Source organism: Lonchura striata, chromosome 5 (assembly GCF_046129695.1).
Source record: "Lonchura striata isolate bLonStr1 chromosome 5, bLonStr1.mat, whole genome shotgun sequence".
NCBI lineage: Eukaryota > Metazoa > Chordata > Aves > Passeriformes > Estrildidae > Lonchura > Lonchura striata.
In genome coordinates, this window is record NC_134607.1 from 65,952,259 (window position 1) to 65,971,448 (window position 19,190).

A 19,190-nucleotide genomic window follows, 5' to 3' on the forward strand; every position below is an offset into this window, starting at 1 on the left:
GGCCAGACAAAGCTGTGAGCGTGTCAGCAGTTGACACTGACATAGTGAGGTGATGTCTCATCAGCAGATGGGCTCCTAACCAGAGATGTGCTGCCACTCCTCCTTTTCAGGGGGTGAAACGCTGAGGGGACCCCCGAGGGCTCCCCCCATCTCCCGGGGCTGGAGGTGGATGCAGGAGAGGGATCCCTGGCTGTGCCTGCCCCTGGGGCACGGACAGCCGCTCTCCAGCACGGGGACTCTGAGCTCAGAGTGTTTCTGCACACCCAGAACTCTCCCCCCAGCCTGCAGGACTGTGCAAAACACACTGCTTATTTTAAGAAACCATGCAGCTATTCAAGATGCACCAAGGCATTGGAGGGAAGGAGTCTAATCTAATCTGATGGGTTTTTCATGGCGTGTTTCTTTCCTAAAATACAGTGTCACTGTGATGTTCCTCTCTGCTCTGATTGCTGTCACACTATGTGGGTCTGACCCTTTGGTCCTTTTCCACACTTTTTGCTTTCCTCTCCTCCCAGCCAGCCTTTCATCTTTTATTTCTTAATGTTTCTCTCTAAAGTGCATGATATGCTGCTGTAAAACTTAACCTGGCTTTTGAAATGCCTGTGTAATGTATAACAAGAAATGCTAGATGTGGGATCTGGAGGATGCTGCTCCTCCACTTCCTTTCTGCCCCCTCCAAAACAAACAAATAATTTACATTTTTGGACTGATGAGTTCTATGTGCTGGTTTTGCTTATAGCTTTAGACCCAGTGCAGTTGTTCAAGCATAGTCAGGGGGTTGGTGGACTCCTAGAAGGGCTAAGAAGTAAATGCAGAGGGTGTGAGACCTAACCCAGCCTGTCACCCAAGAAATCCCAGCCCGAGAGCATCACCAGCAGGAGGCAGAAGTGGGAGGGGAAAAGAAACTTAATGCTGAAAAACTCGAAATGAGGCAAGTTTTGGGAGGAAACTGAAATCTGTCTTGATCCTGCTTCCTCTCCTGCTCCTCCCGAGGTCAGTGTGGTTTGAAGAAGAGCAGCACAGAGACCTGAATATGTATTCTGTAATTTCAATCATACAATACAATCATACCATTTCATACCTGAAATTATGTCTCTTTCTGCTAAATAAATCTTTAGTGTTGTTTGGCAAACAAAACAAAACAAAATTAAAAGCCAAGATGAAAAACTTGGATCAACTCTAATAAATTTATTAATATTCACCATGACTGTATGTCAGAAAGCTGTAGTTTCATATGGCTTCTAAAAGTATTGATGTTTGGTAACAGTGGGGGTATTTTGGCTCTGCTCTTCTGTCTTTCCTGGTTGTATCATTAAATGCATCACAAGGGTGACACCAGCCAACCTCTAGAAATGCCCAACTACAGTGATGCTGCTGATTGTCTGTAAATTATCAGTTCAAAGGCTTTTAATGTATTTCGGACCTCAGTCATAATGGATCTCTGATGATGCCAAAGGGTAATAAGATAATGGATGTGTATTTTCCAGCATTGTGCTTCCCTCCTCCTGCTGGTCTGCTCCGTGCAGGTGGGGCTGGGGGCAGGAACCCAAACCAGCTGTGCTGCACATCAGGTCTGCAAGTGAAATAATAAGGAGCAGCTTAGCAGGATTACTGAACTGATGCAGGAGTTTGGCATCCCATCATCTTTCTGCTTACCCTAGGGGAGTGTGGTGAACATGTGTGATTGATGTTCTGGGTCTTGCAGAGGACACGGGCAATCCTATATGGCAAGGCAACTGTTTTTCAACAAGAAATTAGAAGTGAGCTATTCCATTTTAGTTTTTTTAACCTCTTTTTATCTTTGTCCATGGAATGTCTTGAAAACAAAGGTGGGGAAGTTTGGGAAGGAATGTCCTAGGTAACTGGGATGCAGGGATTTGATGCAGAGCTTTCCTTACTGCAAATTATAACATATCCTATCTATTATTAGGAGATTTGTGGGACTGATACACTGCCAAGGTCAGATTAGGAGCTCTGGAAGTTTAGCTTTGGTTTCAAAGGGAGATATTCCTCCAATAATCCTTTGCACAGGAATGCAGAGGGGAGTTGTCTCTCTGCTGAGGGACTGACAGATTTATTACCCTGCTATCTACAGTGAGCTGGGCTTGGAAAGGGCAGCAGTGGAAGGCTGCTTCCCTGTCTGCAGAAGACATTAAGCCCTGCCTCGCTGATAGAAGAAAATCATGGTGGCTTCCCCCTCCCAGCAGATCATTTTCCTTTCCATTTCCCATCTTTTGTCCCCCCTCCTGCCATATCAAGGCACTTTACAGCAGCTCTGATTGCTGCACCCCCAAATTGCTACAGCTCTGCCAGTTTCTCTTCAGTACCTTCTACTCTCCAAGAAAAATCATGTAGTATGAGCTTGGTGGCTTGTTTTCAACTTAGGGAGCAACTCCTCCCTACTTCAGAGGGACTTTGAAATGAAATCTCCTGCCTAATATTTGCAAAATATTTGCAAAACCTTCTACAGAGAAGAGTCTGCAACCTCAGTACCCCAAGCTTGCCAGGTGCTGCTGAAGATGAGGGTGGCTGTTCCATCTGGGTATTACATCTGGATTGAACATGTATTACAGGGAAATACTTTCTTACAGTTTTGGAGCGTCCCCTTTTTTAACCCAGATTTTGCAGAGCAGCCTATGCAGACAGCACATACTTCAGGTTTGTGTAGTGGCTCCTCACCTGCCTTCCTCCCCAGCAGAGCCTTCCTCATCTCCAGAGTCCTGGGCTGCAGAGGGAGGATCCCTTTTTCCTCCCAGGTTTAGCCTGTAGGTTGACACATGGATCAGCCTTGCCCCATCTGCACTCCTGCCCTCTTCGTTTGTCCCCTCTGCTCCCCAGTTTCTTGCCACAGCTGGGACTCAGGAGGTTTGGAGCAGGTTTTGGTGGGGCAGGGAGCAGTCTCACCACAGTAACCCCACAGATGGAGCTGGTGTCACAACAGGGCTCTGCTGCAATCACTGAGGTTCACTGGGATCAGCAGTGGCTGGTGAGACACAGGCTCTGTGCTCTACTGATCTCCCTGCTCCCAGCCCTGTCTCTCCTAAAGATATCCCAAGCCTTACTGGAGGATAAGAAGCTGTCCTAAAAGGGTGGGGTGGATGGCTTCTCCAGAGAGCAATATTGTTCATGGACAGCTCCCACCCACACAGGAGGACTGCTCCATCCTTTTATTTCCACCTTCCTGCCTTAATCCAGGATATTCCCTGGCAAGCAGCCTGCAGGCTCAAATGACCTGTTGGCCTCAATCCACTGCTTGCATAAATTCTGCAAGGAAGTCTGTCAATACTAAAACACCCAAGAAATGAGTTTGTATCAAATTCCTCTGTTCTCTCATGAGATATTTGAAATCAGATCATAGCTGACAGTTAAAGGTTTGACCACTTCACATTCCTGGGAAAAAAGTTTCTTTCCTTTACATCTTGCATATTGGAGCCTCTCATTTATAATACTCCCACATCCCTGCAGGATAAAATTGCTCCTTTCTGCTGATGTGGTCATGCAAAGTCCTCTAGAGAATTAGAAATCACTGCCTGTCTTCAGAATGTTGATGTAATAAAAAGAAGGCACTCTGAAAGAAATCCATGACAAAATGAATAGCCTGAAAAGGCAGAATCTTTATGCACATCTAATCTAACCTCTCAAAGAGCACAGCCATTGACTAGTATACAGCAATATTCCCACAAAGACCAACAAGAAAATTCAGCAGCTTTTCAGCTTGTCTTTGAAAGACATGTCTGTTTTACTCCATCAGTTTTGAAAGGGCATTGCTTAGAGCTAAGGAACATGGGGGTTTTATTCAGTTTCTGCAGAAAAATAAAAGGAGATGCAGCCTTCTTCTTACTGCTGATGGCTGAATTTACTTCTTTCTCTAAATTCTTGTAGTTTGAGCCTCCTGCAGGCATTTTTGCCTGGTTAACTTCTAGGAATTGTTCCTCAGTAATGAAAGATTCCTTGTTAGCAGCATCCTAAGCACCACATTCCTGATAGGCCTTTGAACTCATGGGAAGGCAACACCTTCCTTTTCTGGAAAGCAATTCTGGACCAAGGATTTGAATGTTATTTGTGCTTGGAATGCAGAGTACATTTGATAGGAATGCAACTGTTTGCTCCCTGCCAAAAATCACACCTGTGAGCCTTTGATTTAGGGAATCCTATTGTGATGAAAAAGGCTTTGTAAAATAGCAGTGCAGTCTCCCCCTGTGAAACAGAAGATTAAATCGTGATTACCCTGCTGTTGACTCAACTGTTAGCAGCTGAAATATTATTTGCTCAACACACTTAACTCAGTTATGATCTGCAGAAAGATGCTGTGGTTAGAGTGATTCTGAAACACAATGGAGCTGCACAACTTCCCCATTAAAAGAGAATTATTCTTATTTACCAAAGGGAAAATTAAAAGCAGGTTTTCATGAGAAGCACAAGCCAATACAGCTCTGCTTGGCTGCCAAAAGGGACAGTTCTGCTTGCCTGTACCATCCCACCCAACCCTCTTCCTGGCTGTGCATTCCTGCCACCCCCACAGTGCCAGGCTGGCAGCTAAGGAACCACATGGTGAGGCAGGTCAGCCTGATAATCTGCCTGAAAAATGAGCCTCCAAACAGATCCAACTGCCTGGCAGCTGCACCACGAGTTGTGCTGACACAAGGCAGCAAGAAGAAACATGCAGCCAGCGCAGGGAGTAGGCAGGACCACATCTTTGGGTGGCAATATGGTCTCAGATTGGCTTAAACTGGTTGTAAGCCGTGGGTTTGGGGACTGAAGGGTCAGACCAGTGCTGGGACTGGTCCAGCACAGTGAGGTCCTGCTTCCCTCAGAGGCTTTTACAAGCAGACACCAGAAAATCTCTTGACCAAGGCAAGAGGAAGGCTGATGCTGGCTGCAGCCAGAGAATGTGGATTGAGTGTGATGGCACCCAAGCCCAGCAGCCTGGCCAGTGCCCACATGTGGGAGCACAGTGCCAGCTTTGCCCTGCCAAGGCTTGTCATGGTCAGGAGCTGGTCTAGGAGATCCCAACCCTTTGTATTCATGTTGATATAAAGTTGTAAATGCACGTGATGGCCCCAGTGAGAGATGGTGCTGGTGTCTCCCATGGACAGGCAGTGATGCATTTGCTGGAAGGGACACAGGGAGTCCCCAGACCTTTTCTTCTCATTCCTGCACATGGGTGAAAAGATGAATTTCCTGGGGCAATAAAGGAAGGAGTAACCCTCTCCACATTGCTACTACCCCATGTAACACGCATTTAACAACTTGTGCAATATTAGTAACTCAGTTCCCACTGCAGCTGTGTCCTCCCTCCAAGCTGACATTATATGGGCTGCCCGTGGCTCACAGGTTTTAATGCACCCTCAGTGAGGGGATATCACTGTAGTCTGCATTTCTGCATGTTTCACACTGTGCTGCAGGCTGTACTCAGCCTCCTGCTCTGAGCTGATGCACAGCTCAGCCCCTCCACTTGCCACCTGCACAGAGGGGGGCTGGAGGAATGCTGGGGATAAATCACTGAGGAGGAACGTGCCCATTAAGGGGGGACGTGACAAACCCCTGCACTAAGGCACCCCAGGGCTCTGCATCTTGTTTTCATCTTGTGAAAGCAGAACATTTTCAGATCATATTTCTACCAGTGCTAGTGATGTTTAGATAAAAGGGTTTTTCAAGGCCCTTTGGCTCATTTTCCTGTCTAATGCCAGCAGAGGAGTGCAGCTCCTCTGATCTGGGTGCTGGGTATCCAGGGAGTCCAAGCTGCTGCTGCTGTAGCTGGCCATCTTCTTTGCACTGTATATGTGCCATCAGCTGGTTCCCAAACAGTAATGAGGATTTTCCTCTTAGCAAATCCCAGCTAAAAATGTGGGAGACCCCATCTTGAGCCAGCAGGAGCTGCAGGAACAAGGCTACAAGGCTAAGGAGCAGGCAGGGTAGCTGAGGCTGAGAAACCGTCCTTCAAGGCTCCCACAACATAACTTCAAGGTCAAATTTATTATTTAAAATCAGCCAAAAAGGGCAGTCCATCCTCTTCCTCTTCCTTCCCCACACTGTCCTGGTGCTGGACAGCATTTACAGAATGACCAGGAATGGGCAACTGTTCCAGGGCCCCAGTGCTGGCACTGCCTGAGCAAAGAGCTTCATCCCAGACTGATTTTGCTCCTCTGAGGATCCCTCCTGGCTTTCAGCACTGCTCCCATAGAACTGTTCTGCTAGACAAAACATTGGCTGGAATTGTTAACGCTGCTGTGCTGATAAAGATCTCACCACTCCCTCCCCCAAAAGCTCTACCAAGCTTCAGCAGAAATAGGAGCCCAGAGGCTGCTTTGCTGCCAGCTGGCCCATCCCTTACTGTAGGGTCGAAGAGGAGTTTGGGGGTGATCAGTTCATAACTCAGGAGGGCTTTTCCAGCCTGACACACCCAGGTGCCCCTGCCAGGGGATGCAGGGACATCCTCTGGCAGGTCTATCTGCCCCGATTCTGACTAGACAAGATCACCAGCCTGTTCCTTCCAACCTGTGGACAATAATTAGGTTTCCTGTGGGGATGACATCTCGCTGCACTTCCCATGACTGAGGCTGAGGGGTCTTTTTCAGTCTCTGCAGGTTTGGGTACCCCTGGTTCTGAGTGTATCTTCTGCACCCAGTCAGCAGCCAGGGCTCACAGTGGCAGTGTGCTCTGTGGGAAATGGGGACGCTTACTAAAGGGGCTTAAGTTTGCTCAAACTTGCACAACAAGAACAAGCAGAATGGAGAAGTCTTTCTCCATCAGATTATAACAGACTTCAAGCAATTCTCTTTTGGAACAAGAATACAGTGACCCCCATCTGAGTAACTGATAGCCAAGAAACACAGTTATTACACTAATTAATTTATTAATAGCCAAGTACCAGTCATGAAAGAAAGGTATTTGCTTTTCTGAGACTTTTATCTGAATGATTTAACGTTGCGTGACTAATTCGTGCTTTTGAGCAGACCAAGCTGTACATTAATCTGAGTTTAGTTTTTCCAAAGGGCAATTCAATTCCAGGTTTTCAGCACTAATAGACTTTTATGATTGCAGAAGTGAAGTTGAAAATAAACCAGAGACTGCAGAACGTTCTTTACTCTGAAAGTTTGGTGACTTGTGGAGGCCAAGCAGATTTATGTATTTCTCCTTGCAGAGGTCACATATTTTTAGCTCCCAGACAGTTTTGTGAGATGCAGAATCTGAACCACCAGGCTCTGAGACAAAAGTAACCAGAGGCTTTTAAAAGTTGGTTCTGGTGTCTGTCTGTTGCTCTTGATTGTTCTGGGATTTTTTTTTTTTTTTGGTCTTTTTTGTTTGTTTTCGGGTTTGGTTTTAATTTTATTTTGCTTTTGTTTGTTTTGGGTTTTGTTTTGGTTTGGTTTTTTTGTTTTGTTGATTTTTGTTTTGTTTTTGGTTTTAGTTTTGTTTAGGTGAGTTTTTAAATTATTCTAAGACTAGAACATCACTGGGTGCATAGGGATGGATGGATGGATGGCAGAGGCTCTTTGGGAGTGCAGGGTGGTGCAAGAAGGAAGGAAGTTCTGCTGTGGTGAAGGGGCACACCTGAAACCAGGGTATAGGAGTTGAGAAGCCCATTGAGGCATGTGTAAAAGACACATGGGCATGTCCTGGAAGCATTCTTCAAGTTGTCTGTGCACTTTTGCCCTTGTGCAGTGCTCATTTAATCACAGGACAGGCTTCTCCCTCTCTCCACAGCCTGCCCACATTAATGTGCACCCACATTCACAGAAAATGTGGGATTAAGATTTATTCAGATGAGCTTTGTGCTGCTCTGATTTCTCCTGGGAACTGCAGAGGTCCTTTGCAAGTCCCAGGTAATGCTGTCAGCATCTGTCCCACCCAGTGGGATGGAGCACAAGGATGCTCAGCAGGATGCTCATCCCACATCCTGGCTGGCCCATCTGGCACGGGAGCTCCCCAGGCAAGGGGCACATGAGGCTGGATGGTGGCATCCAAGCCACTGAGCCTCTGTCCCTTCATTCCCTTCCCTCTCACAGCACACGCGCACAGAGCATCCTCTGCCATCCCAGGGCAACTTTATTTGCTTCCACTGCTGTGGCCCGAGGGAGATCAGCTGAGTTCTACAAAGGGAAAAATTAAGAAAAAATATCTCAGCTGCTCCCCTGCTGTGTGGGAGCACAGAAACAGCTGCAAGTGGCTGTAGCTCCTATCTTCTGGGAGACAACTTTTTGGGAAATGATGAACATTACCCAGAACTTCGAAAGCTGTCCTGGGACAGTGAGGGGAAGGACAGTGCTGAGAACTTCAAGATTTTCTTTTATAATCTGATTATCTCCAGTATTTCTCTAGCCAACCCACACTGCCTTGAGAGGGACACTTGTCTGTGGGTCAGGGGATTCTCTAAGACCCTAACTCCAGGCAGTGGGAAAATGGCTACTTTCACATTTTTGACCAAACCCCACCATTTTTAAATGCTCCTTGCACAATCACCTGGAGTTCTCTGAAGCCTCTAAGTTCTCCATCAAACTGAGAAGTGAAATGTTGCTCCCACCCTGTTTCCTCCCTTTTAACCTCAACATGAAGGGCTGGACAGAGAAGGGAAAATGCATAAGCAAACATTAGTTTGCTCTTAAATAAATTCCAACTGAGAAACAAAAGAGAGGACTGCAGCTTTTCCACCTTCCCCTGCCCCACCAGCTCTGCTGGAAGGGACCTCTCTCACCCAAACACCCAAGCTCTGCTGTGTTGTGCCTCCCCAGTGCTTCCCATATCAATAAGAGGAGAACTGTGGGGTGCCACAGAACCTGTGTTCCTCTTTTTGCCATTTTTCATGTTCCTCCACTCCTCTGGTGCAGTTAATGTGCAGCTGATCCATCCTGGAGCTCTGATCCCTGCAGAAATCCAGGGGCAGCAGAGTGGGCAAAGGGGCTTTGAGAGAAGGGATGAGAGAGGAATGAGAGATGTAAGTGGCACTGGGGGTGTCCCACAGCACAGCCCCCTCCCAGGGAAAAGTGGGGCTCCATGAGGGCTCCTTGCTGTAGGTCTGTCCTGTGAGTTTGGAGAAGCACCTGCAGTATATGCTGGGGTGTCAGCAGCCTCAGAGTAGGCAGGAGCAGCCCTGCTGTGGCACATTTTCCATTCCTGGGTGTTTGGCAGCTGCCTTCAACCACAGAAACCAGCAGCTTCTGCTTTCTCAATTCTTATTGCAAAGCCCTTTGCAGCATTGCACAACGTGGCCTCACATCTGGCAGTATTGCTGTATCAAGGACAAATATATAAATGAGGATTTGATGAGGATTTCCTTTCCTTTCCTCTTCCTCTTCCCCCTTTGCTTTCAACTTGGCTTTTTTGCTTTGGCAAACTTGCTTGCCTGTCTGTCTATTGGGCATAATGGTATGGAATCACAGATTCATTAAGGTTGGAAAAGACCTCCAAGATCAAGTCCAGCCTTTGATTCAGCACCAGCCATGCCCACCAAACCATATCACAAAGTGACACATCTGCTCCTTTTCCAGTTCCACATATTCAGCAGTACCTTCCCTTGGCACCAAAACACACAGCAAGAGTGAGGAGGTGAAGGAATATTTTTATTCAAGGAAATTATCTTCTAGACTGTGTTCCTTAAATATCCAGTCTGTCAAATACAGTCATGCACTGGCAGGATCACCAGAAGTAGTGTGGGATGCAGAGGAAGCTGGAGGCAACTATTCCTAGAAACTAAATGTCTCAAGGACAAGACTTCAAGCAAATGTCAATGAAAGTAAAGAAATGAGTAAAGAACCCTACCTGACTTGTTCTTTGTGAAAAATTTGTACAAATACTGTTATTGTCACAAACATGATCTATTTTTGTGTCTGCTGAGGGCAGACAGGGAGATCTGGCTCATCCCTTTACCTGTGTCCAGTTCCAATCCTAAATTTCCTCTTCCCACTAACCAGAAACAGAGGTGATATTTTCTTGCCAGTTTTTGGATGGATCTCCTGTGCTGTGCCTCTGACGTGTTCCTTTATACAGAGGAAGTTTTGACCAGGTTCTTCAGTGGCAAATATCTGTCCATAGCTCATGGCCCTGCTTTGCTTGAGCTGTTTGTCACCTGCAATACAATTTTTGTGAGCTATGTCCTCCCTTTCAGATTTGGGGAAAATTCATAATGGTGCTGTAAAAGCCACAGAAAATCAATATAAAGGGATTTATTTTTTGTACAAATATTAAGCAATACTTCCTGTTGTAGCCTCCTGTCTCCTCACCTTTCTAAAGTAATGACAGGTAGCTTTATTTTAACTCCCAACCTCCTTACTGGTTTAGCCACTCTGTCATTATTAAAAATGTGGATATTTCAGGTGATTGTCAGTAAATTTTGTTGGGAATCAGCTTGTACTCAGGAGCTCATGTGTCTCTTTTTGCAAGTACAGAGCAAATATTGCAGGAAAGGCAGAAATCAGGTTAGGGAAAAAAACCATGAAAATCAACAAGTTTAGCCAGGAATGTGCTGTGTTGTAGCAGTGAGTTGGTTATAGACAAGTTGTCTGTAAATCATAGTCTGTTTCTGGTGGGTATATCATTCCCGGGAAAACAAAAAGTAGCAAAATTTGATTTTCCTCCAAACTGGTCCAAAAGCAAAAGCCATCAAAAATTTCCATAAGCATACTCCTTTCTGCAAGAAATATATAAAATTCCATGTCTGCAGTATCCTCATTTTTGTTGTTGTTTTTGTTTGTTTGTTTTTAATCCTGCATTAATTATAAGACCAGGGATCTTCCCTCCTCCCCTTCATTCAGTTTGTTTCTAAAAACCCTTTCTCAATTCAGCGATGCACAATAATTGCAGGCCCAATCTACTCTCAGGGCCACCTTTGAGACCCAGAGTGTGGAAGATCAGGACTGACCTTCTGTTTTTGACAAACAGTATGGAGACTGGAATATGATTCCAAGCAGAGACATTAGAGTTAAGTGTTTGAGAAGCCTTTTTTATCTTGAGGTGGAATTAAAATTTGTTGATGCATCCAGCGCCTTTTAATACAATCAAAAAGCTTAGAGACAGACAAAGTGAGGCTTTTATTTCAACTGGAAAGTGGTTTCTGCCCAAAGAAATTGTGAGAAAATGTTTCTGTAAGAGGACAAAGAGGTTTTCCAGGCAGAAAGTACAAAAGCTGTTTACATGGGCTTCAGCATTTGATCACAAAGCCTAGGGCAGAGCTGGAGAGAGCTTGTGACAAAACATTCTTCCTTGAGGAAAACCAGCAAGAGGGAGTGAACTTCAAGAAGAGATCAGGCAAGACCAGTTTGACTGGCTTTAAAGCCCTCCAAAATGCCACCCCTCTTTGTAAAAATGCCACTCCTCTTTGTGAAAAGTCATTCTACCATAAAGAGAACCCTTTCCAAAGACACTTTGCAGTGCTGGCTTTGCCACTAACCCTGTAACTCTTAACAACAACTAAAAAATAAATGAGATGAGAAGTGAATCCTCTCAAAATAATAATAAAAAAAACTTTTTCAAATATAATCTTGAGAAATAGTAGTTCTTTCTATACACCTATTTGTATGTTAAAAAAAGAAAAGAGAGAAATCAAATGAGTCCAGGAAATTCCCCACTGACTTGCTATTGATTTTGTGCAGAAAGAGCTCAGATCCTGCAGCAATGGAAGCTCATGACACATCTGGAAGCTTCTTCTGCAGCTGAAAACTCCAAACCAAGAGCAGCCTCTGGCTCCCACATGCTTTTGGGCTGTGTGACTTGCACTGTTTATGGAGAAATGTGCTTGCCTTTGACCCACACCTTGAATTAAAGACAAGAGGAATATTCTGCTCAGAGAGCTGTGATCTAGGTGAGGGATGGATGGCAGTGTAGCTCAGCAGCTGTTTTCTGACCTGGAGATGAAGCTGGTGCCTTTGCTGATGGGGTAGGATGGGATTTTCTTTTTTAGCTTCTTTCAAGATTTATATGCCCAGAATTAAACACTGGTTGGGATCCCACTAAAGCAGCTGTAGCCCTGAGCCAGGGCAGTTCTCACATATGGGTTTATCAAGGTGAACCATGCAAACAGTGCCAGTCTGGGTGTATTGGAGACATCCCCCTCTCCACCACTTAGAAGGCAGAGGTTACATCTGACACCCAGAATGGCTGATTCTGTGCCTCCCCAACCCTGGGGCCTGGATTAGGAAGGCTAATTTGGCTTTTGTCACCTGTCCTGTGCTCCCTGGGGGTAATTCCAAGTTTGTATGAATAATGCATAGACTATTCTAAATTATTGGGAGCTCAGAGTGGTGATGATCACTCTAAAAACATGGAATTCTAAGTGACCTTCCCAGTGGCACCTTCCTGCCACTTCGAGGAAGGGGACACTTGAAGCTTGTGTCTGTGCCAGGCTTTGGCCAGAATGAGCCAAAAGTCCCTTCTGCTCAGGAGCAGTAATTCTGATCGTTCTCAGATGAGGATGTGGACACTTTGAGGGCAGCCACTAGCCTCCAGGCATTCGTGTGAAAGGGCAGTGAGGTTCTTTGCTGGGATTTAGGAGGGCCTGGGAGCGGAAGCTGGAAGTGTGGGTGTGTGTGATGTCCCCCATGGCTTGTCCGGGCTGAAGAAAACCATCTGTCAGATCAAGTGCTCCCTGCTGGCCTGGTGGGCACTGAAAGATTCAGCAGACAGGACGTATGTGAACACCCATCCTCCATCCTTCCTCTGCATCCTGCTATCAATGGCTTTTTCAGGATCCCACAGACTGGAGTCCCTGGAGACTCAGTGGGTTTTGTTCTTTGTCAGGGACCGAAGAGTCACAGTCTGTGTTAGAGAAGCACAAAGGCAGATTTTCTGCCAACAAGAAAATTCTGTGGTTTGTCTACAAGCTGCAGAGGCACATCAGAAACATGTAACAATCAAAGCTGAAAGTCCAAATAGAGCCATAGTCCTGCTATCATCTGTCTCCTTCCCTCTGACATGGACCTGGGACATGAATCAGGAGGGTTTTAGTGACCCTTTGTTTAAGTTTCTTGGCTGGTCATTCATCCACCACTTACCACAGCCTTGGGCTTCCTTTTCAATTTCTTCCCCAAGCAGAGCCCTTCCAGCCTGTGTCTCTCTGTGGGGGCAAAGGGCTCTGCTCCCCAGCTCTCTGCCCTTGTGCCAGACCTCTGCCCGAATTTTCAATGAGCTGTGGCTGTGCTGCAGGAGAGGGATGGAGGTGACGAGTGCCTGCTGGATAGATTCCCAAATAACTCTCATATGAGAAGGGTGCTGCAGAATTTAAACCAGTTGTGGTGGTGGGAAGCCAGAGGTGACTTTACTAGAGGAGGTGGGGCACAACAGAAAAGGGGAGAGGTAAAGGGCCAAGACCTGGGATGAGGGTTATGCACCCCACTGCTAAAACCATGGCTGGCTCTCAGCCACATCACCATTTCTTTGCAGGGTGATACAGCTGCATGCTCTGCTGGGCCAAGGGAAAACAGAAAGATCAGCTTTAATTATTACAGCCCAAATTACATGATGGAATGAGCTGATCAGGTAGCTCGTCTCTATGTCATAGCTGGCATGTGGAGCAAATACATTTGTTTCCAAGGATTATAGGCTAGAAATGTAGCTATTATAAATCCTCTTATCTATTCCACGAGGTACGTAAGAAAACCTCTTCTTTTTATCTTGGAAGTGCTGAAATATGTATGAAATGTTACTTGCCCTGCACACCCATAAATATGGCTCTTGCCTATCACGGTGCTTTCACTCAAGACATTATTTCATCCCCCTGGCATGGCATTAACCACACCACCCCTTCCTTATCAGCCCACTCCTGACAGGGAGGAGCATTCGTGCACTGCTTGTCCTGTTGTTCCCTGATCCATTTGGGTTGGGCACATGATCTCTGATTTGGGCTGAGTGTGTGACCCTCCCTGCAAGGAGAGGCACAGGGTTTAGTGCTTGCAGCCTCCAGAGTCTTTGATACTCTGGAAAAGTTTACCTGGATCCAAGCCAAGCTAAACCTGTGCCTAATGGAGAGGTGACCACTTTCCTTCCTCTCAAAAGGGTCCTTGGGAGATGGCATGGAGAAGATATTCACAGCACTTACTGGCAGGGAGTCTGTCACTCCTCATGGCTTCTCTCCTAGCTTCCCTTTACTGCCTGAGGTGGCTGCTTTTCTGGTAGATACAGAAATTAATTTATTCTTAAAAATTAAAAAGCAGAAAAATTACTCTCTCCCCTTGGATCCACCAAGCAGCTCCTGACTAAGGAATCCTACATTGCCCCAACAAACCTGGCCTTGAACACTTGCAGGGATGGGGCAGCTTCTCTGAGCATCCTGTTCCAGAGCCTCACCACAGTCAAGATACTTAAGTCTGATTGAATGTTGAAGGAGGAAGTGGTGGCCCCATGTAGCAGGGAGTTACACTTGTTTGGATGCTTCAATGCTGCATCCTGCAACTACAAGAAATGCCTTCCTCACCAAAAATTTTGGTCTGCTACAATACTCAAGACTTACCTCAAATCCCCACTGCATTGTAATCTGTACCTTAAAGGATATCTGTCTTCTGTGTCCCCAAAATCTGCCTGAAATTTTCACTTCCTGAAAGAAAGAAAATGGTTTTAGAGAAAGAGTATCACCTGTAAAATGAGAACAGAGCACTTATAGCATACTCCACTCATCCATAAACTCAAACCCAAACTAAACACCTGTGAGGCATCTTGGCAACATTTTGAGAGTCACTGCCTTCAATATCTGATGAGTACTGTTGTTTTTAAATTTTCCCCAAACATGAGGAATTTCCTATTTAGAATTTTCCATCCAGAATTTTCCCACGGGGAAGATTCAGTTTGCAGCAAGTTAATGGTGCTGCCATCATGGTGGTGTGGCAGCCTTCAGACAGCTGCTGAGGGATGAATGATGAGAGGGCATGAAATGGTGCAGGGCATAAAAAAACCTTTGCCTGCAGATTGTGTGGCTCCGTCTTGGCCTATACCATTGTGCTGGGCACCATCAGCTTTACTCTTACAGGGACTTTCACTGTGGCCAAAAAATGGTGCACCAGGTGGAACTTGGTGTGCTCCAGAGCAGTGGAAAGCCAGGGAGAGGGCAGAAGCTGGTGAAGCCTTCACCCAGCATATCCCAGTGGCATTGCCAGCTCTTCCTCTCTGTCCTCGCTGCTGTCATCTCCTCCCCTCCATCCCCACAATTCCCGCTTTGTTTCTCTCCCCTCTCCGTTCTGCCTCACTAAGCTGATTTTCCTAAATCAATACAGAACTTAATTCTCATTCATGGTCTCCTTTCCCCACCACAAGATTTTAAAGAAGCTTCTGAGTGGAAGAGAACATTTGCTCCTTGCCCCCCACATGGTTGCTTTGTATAGTTTCTGTCAAAACAATGCTGAATAGCAGCAAACTCTTCACTGACCCGTCACTCGAGAGGCTCTTGTTGTCAGCAGGTTCTCCATGACCGCCTCATCCATCCTCCCGCTCCACGTGGTGGCTGGGGTGTGTGACAGATTTGCAATCCACACTGCATTTTTAATAAGCCTCTCCTCCCTCTTTGGACGTCAAAGGCACTGTTCTGAAAGTCAATCTCAGCCTCTGACCTCTCTGAGCTTCCCTCTTATATTTAATCTGGAAATACTACTCTGAAGGACGAATATGATCTGCCTGCTTTATGCTCCGGCAGCGCCTCCCTGCCTTGCCAGTGGCTCTGTGGCATTTTGCCACTGCCAGCACAGAGCCCGCCGGGCTGCCTCACCCACACACAAGCCCATGTCCCCAGGTGCCACAACAACACATCTTGTAAAAACCTCCAGGACTCAGCCACTTCCCTGGGCAATCAGTTCCACTGCTTGACAGCTATCATTGTAAAGAAACTTTTCCTGACATCCAACATAAACCTCCCCTGGTGCAACTCAAGGCCATTTCCTCTTGTCCTATCACTTGTTAGCTGGGAGAAGAGACCAACATCCACCTGCTACACCCTCCTGTCAGGGAGTTGTAGAGAGGAAGATGCTCCTTCCTCAGCCTCCTTTCATCCAGGCTAATCCAGTTCCCCCAGATGTTCTTCATCAGATTTGTGCTCCAGACCCTTCCCCAGCTCTGTTGCCCTTTTCTGGAGTCATTCCACTCCCTCGGTGTCTTCTTTCTCATGAGGTGCTCAAAACTGAACCCAGGATTCGAGGCCTCACCAGTGCAGAATACAGAGGGACAATCCTTGCCCTGGTCCTGCTGGATGCACTATTGCTGGTACAGCAGATGGCAGGGCTCATCTGGTCTACCTCAAGACATCTGAGATGGTAAATCAGAAGTTTAGCTGTGAACAGATTTTTCCTCTGAATGCTGAAGACTTTCACTTATCAATGGGCAAAATCACACAAAAAAAATTCAGCCTTTGCTTTGTTCTGTATTTGGCATCAATGTATTTTTCAAAGGAATGGAGTTAGTATTTTAATGAGGAAAAGTTTGATAATTCCAGTGAAACTTTCTCTTTTGAAATGGACAAATAAGCTTAATGACTTCAGCTGGAGTATGAGATAGGTAACACTGGGTTCAAGTGTCAAGATTAAATCTTAGATTTAGAGGTGGCTCCAGCCAGCCTTTTCGGTCAAATGGTGCGTAATTCTCTGGTGATTTCTGAGTTTCACCTCCTCCATATGTACTCCTGGCATAATGGGGATGTGATGCCCGACACAGGCTGTTGGAGCCTTGCTTTCATGCTAGACATGAGTCACAAATCTGTTTGATGAAAGGTATTTTTTATGTAATTCATGTTTCTGTCTGGTATTAGTACTATTCAAAATTCTGTCTCGTTTTGACAAACAGTTTAATGGTTTGCATTTTCCCTCCTTTTCTTTTTCTGTTCTGCTTTCTCTTGTAAAATGCAATAAAAAAGGAAGAAGAAGATGATGAAGAAGAAAAGTCACCACAGAAGCAGCTGGATTTGCCAGTCTTGGAGTATGAGCCCTTATCAGGTATGAGTGATGTCCAGAGCTTGCATCCATTCTGTGGAGCAAACTAAAACCAGTTTTTTCTAGATGGGCTTGAACTGGGATGATAATGTGCTGACATTCAGATCATGGCAATGAAAGGAGAGATATCTGTGATAACAGGCCTGGAACTTGTTGTGTGTCTATTACAGCTTTTCCATTGCCTTGGGATCTGTTTCCATTTGTGAGCACATTTGGTGGTTCCCTGGGTCAGGCATTTGCAGCTAATGCAACTGAAACTGGCTTTCACCCCGTCCCTTCCAAATGATAGTGGCTATGGGTACATGCAGTATTTGATCTCTCCCTCATCTGTACACTGCACAGACAGGTTCTTACAGCATGAATAAAGAGGAATTTGTCCATTTCCCCCTATAAAGAACTTCATTCCCTTTTTGCTAACAAGAAACGATGGGCCATGAAACCTCTGTAAAGTTTTGGATATGAATCACAGCCAGGCTAAAGGTTGTTAACTCCAGTTTAGTAGATCTTGCTGTTAAAATCACTGGCCCTTCCTAAAACATCTGTTAAAAAGATATCCAGCAGTCTTTTTTTCTGCCACTTGGACTTTGTTTTAGTGGGAAATTCCTACTTGTAATACCTTTACCTGCCCAGATTTATTTGGGGAGCCTTGTGCACCTCCTGCTTCCAGACGTGTTGGGGGAAGTGGACAACAGGTATTTCTTATATAGAGAAGCCTTCAGGCCTGCTAAGAGAACATCCATCATCAGTGCTACTGTCACTTCTCAGGCCCAGCTGCTGTATCTGCTTTGTAGTCTCAAAACCTGGAGGGATTACATCTTTCTCTTGTGGCTTTCTAGAGAGGGCAAAGCAAAGGAGAGGCCAGCACAGCTTTCAGCTGTGCAGAGTTTCCCCCTACCTTTCCTTCCCTGCCTGGTTTGCTGTGTGCACAGCAATAAAACAAAACATTCTCTGCAAATCTCTGGCTACAGATTGAAAGGGCGCTTGTGTTTAATATGGGCCCACCCAGACAGCAAGTGAGGCATCAGAGCTGCAAAAAGGAAAAAGACTCTGGAAAGAGTTGTCTGGTCATCTATTTATGATGCTTAAAATTTTCTGGGTGAGTGAATTAATTGCTTCGTAATATCCAGTGCTGGGACCTGAATTCTCTGTTTATTTATGATAATACAAGCCCTGGTGCAAATGGTTGTCACTAGCTGCAGATGCTGAGATTTAGGATGCTGGGACTGGGGAGGGGAAAACACAGCAACAACTGAGCAGCTGCTGGCCAGGGCAGTGCATCAGGACAGACCTGCTGAGGGGTGGCATTCGAGCTGATAGTGGATGTGGAAGAAATGTAGAAAAAAAAGGAAAAAAACCTTAAACCCAAGCTCTGCCATCTTCCCCACTGACGTCAGCTCTGAACCAGCCTGGCATGGACACTTAGAGCTCACCTGCAGCGTCTGTGCCACGTCCTGAGGGCAGCACTGCAAGGATGCAGCAGTGAAATGGAACATTCCTACCAATGTAGCTTTTACCCTCCATCAGTTGCAATCAGTCACAAGGTTGCTTTTATTTCTTGTGGCAGAGGAATGAAAGTGAACCTCCTGGCTGTGGCATTTACCATCCAGCAAGCAAATTAGTGAGCAGAGATGCTCTGAGAAGCACACAGCTCTGGGACTGCTGTTTCAGAGTCAAGTGGAGATCAATATTGAGCCCTCTGAACCACGATTTATCTAAACTCCACCAAAGAGAGAACATCAGCAAGGCTTATGTAATTTTCCAAGCAGATGAATAACAAATATTTTCCATGTAAAGTCTGAAAAGCTCAGACATAATTTCATTATTGTTTTTTAATATTACTCAGAGGAATGTGTCTTTTTTAAAAATAAAACCCCACATATTTTCCTGACTTAAAAACAGAATGGTGCCAAGAGAAAGGCAAGTTTGTGAAGAAAATACTCTTGAAAAAATACAAACAACAAAATTATTGTTTTTAATAAATCATAAAATAATATAATAAACTGACAGAATGGTTTGGATTGGAAGGAACCTTAAAGACCATCCAGCCCAACTCTCCTGCCATGGACAGGGACACCTCTCACCTAGATCAGATTGCTCTAAGTCCCATCCAACCTGGCCTCGAACACTTCCAAGGATGAATATCTGAAAAAGACTCAGTTCATGACCAGCAAGATGCCAAGAGGAACTGGGAGGAGAGACAAAAGTTCTGGGAACCACATTGATATCCAACTGCTGTCTGCAGATGACCCTGCAGCACAGAACAGCCTTTCCCAAGCAGACCTCTGTGAGGCT

The 19,190-nt window shown here is 45.7% G+C and overlaps 1 protein-coding gene across 1 annotated transcript in view; it reads left to right on the plus strand.

Annotated features, from left to right (window-relative positions):
* Positions 1 to 19,190, plus strand: part of FAM107B (family with sequence similarity 107 member B) — a 117,283-nt gene that overhangs the window by 11,803 nt on the left and 86,290 nt on the right. Inside the window, exon 2 of the mRNA XM_021531014.3 lies at positions 16,823 to 16,901. Coding sequence (XP_021386689.3) covers positions 16,823 to 16,901 — 79 coding nt within the window. The remainder of the gene's footprint in view (positions 1 to 16,822; positions 16,902 to 19,190) is intronic.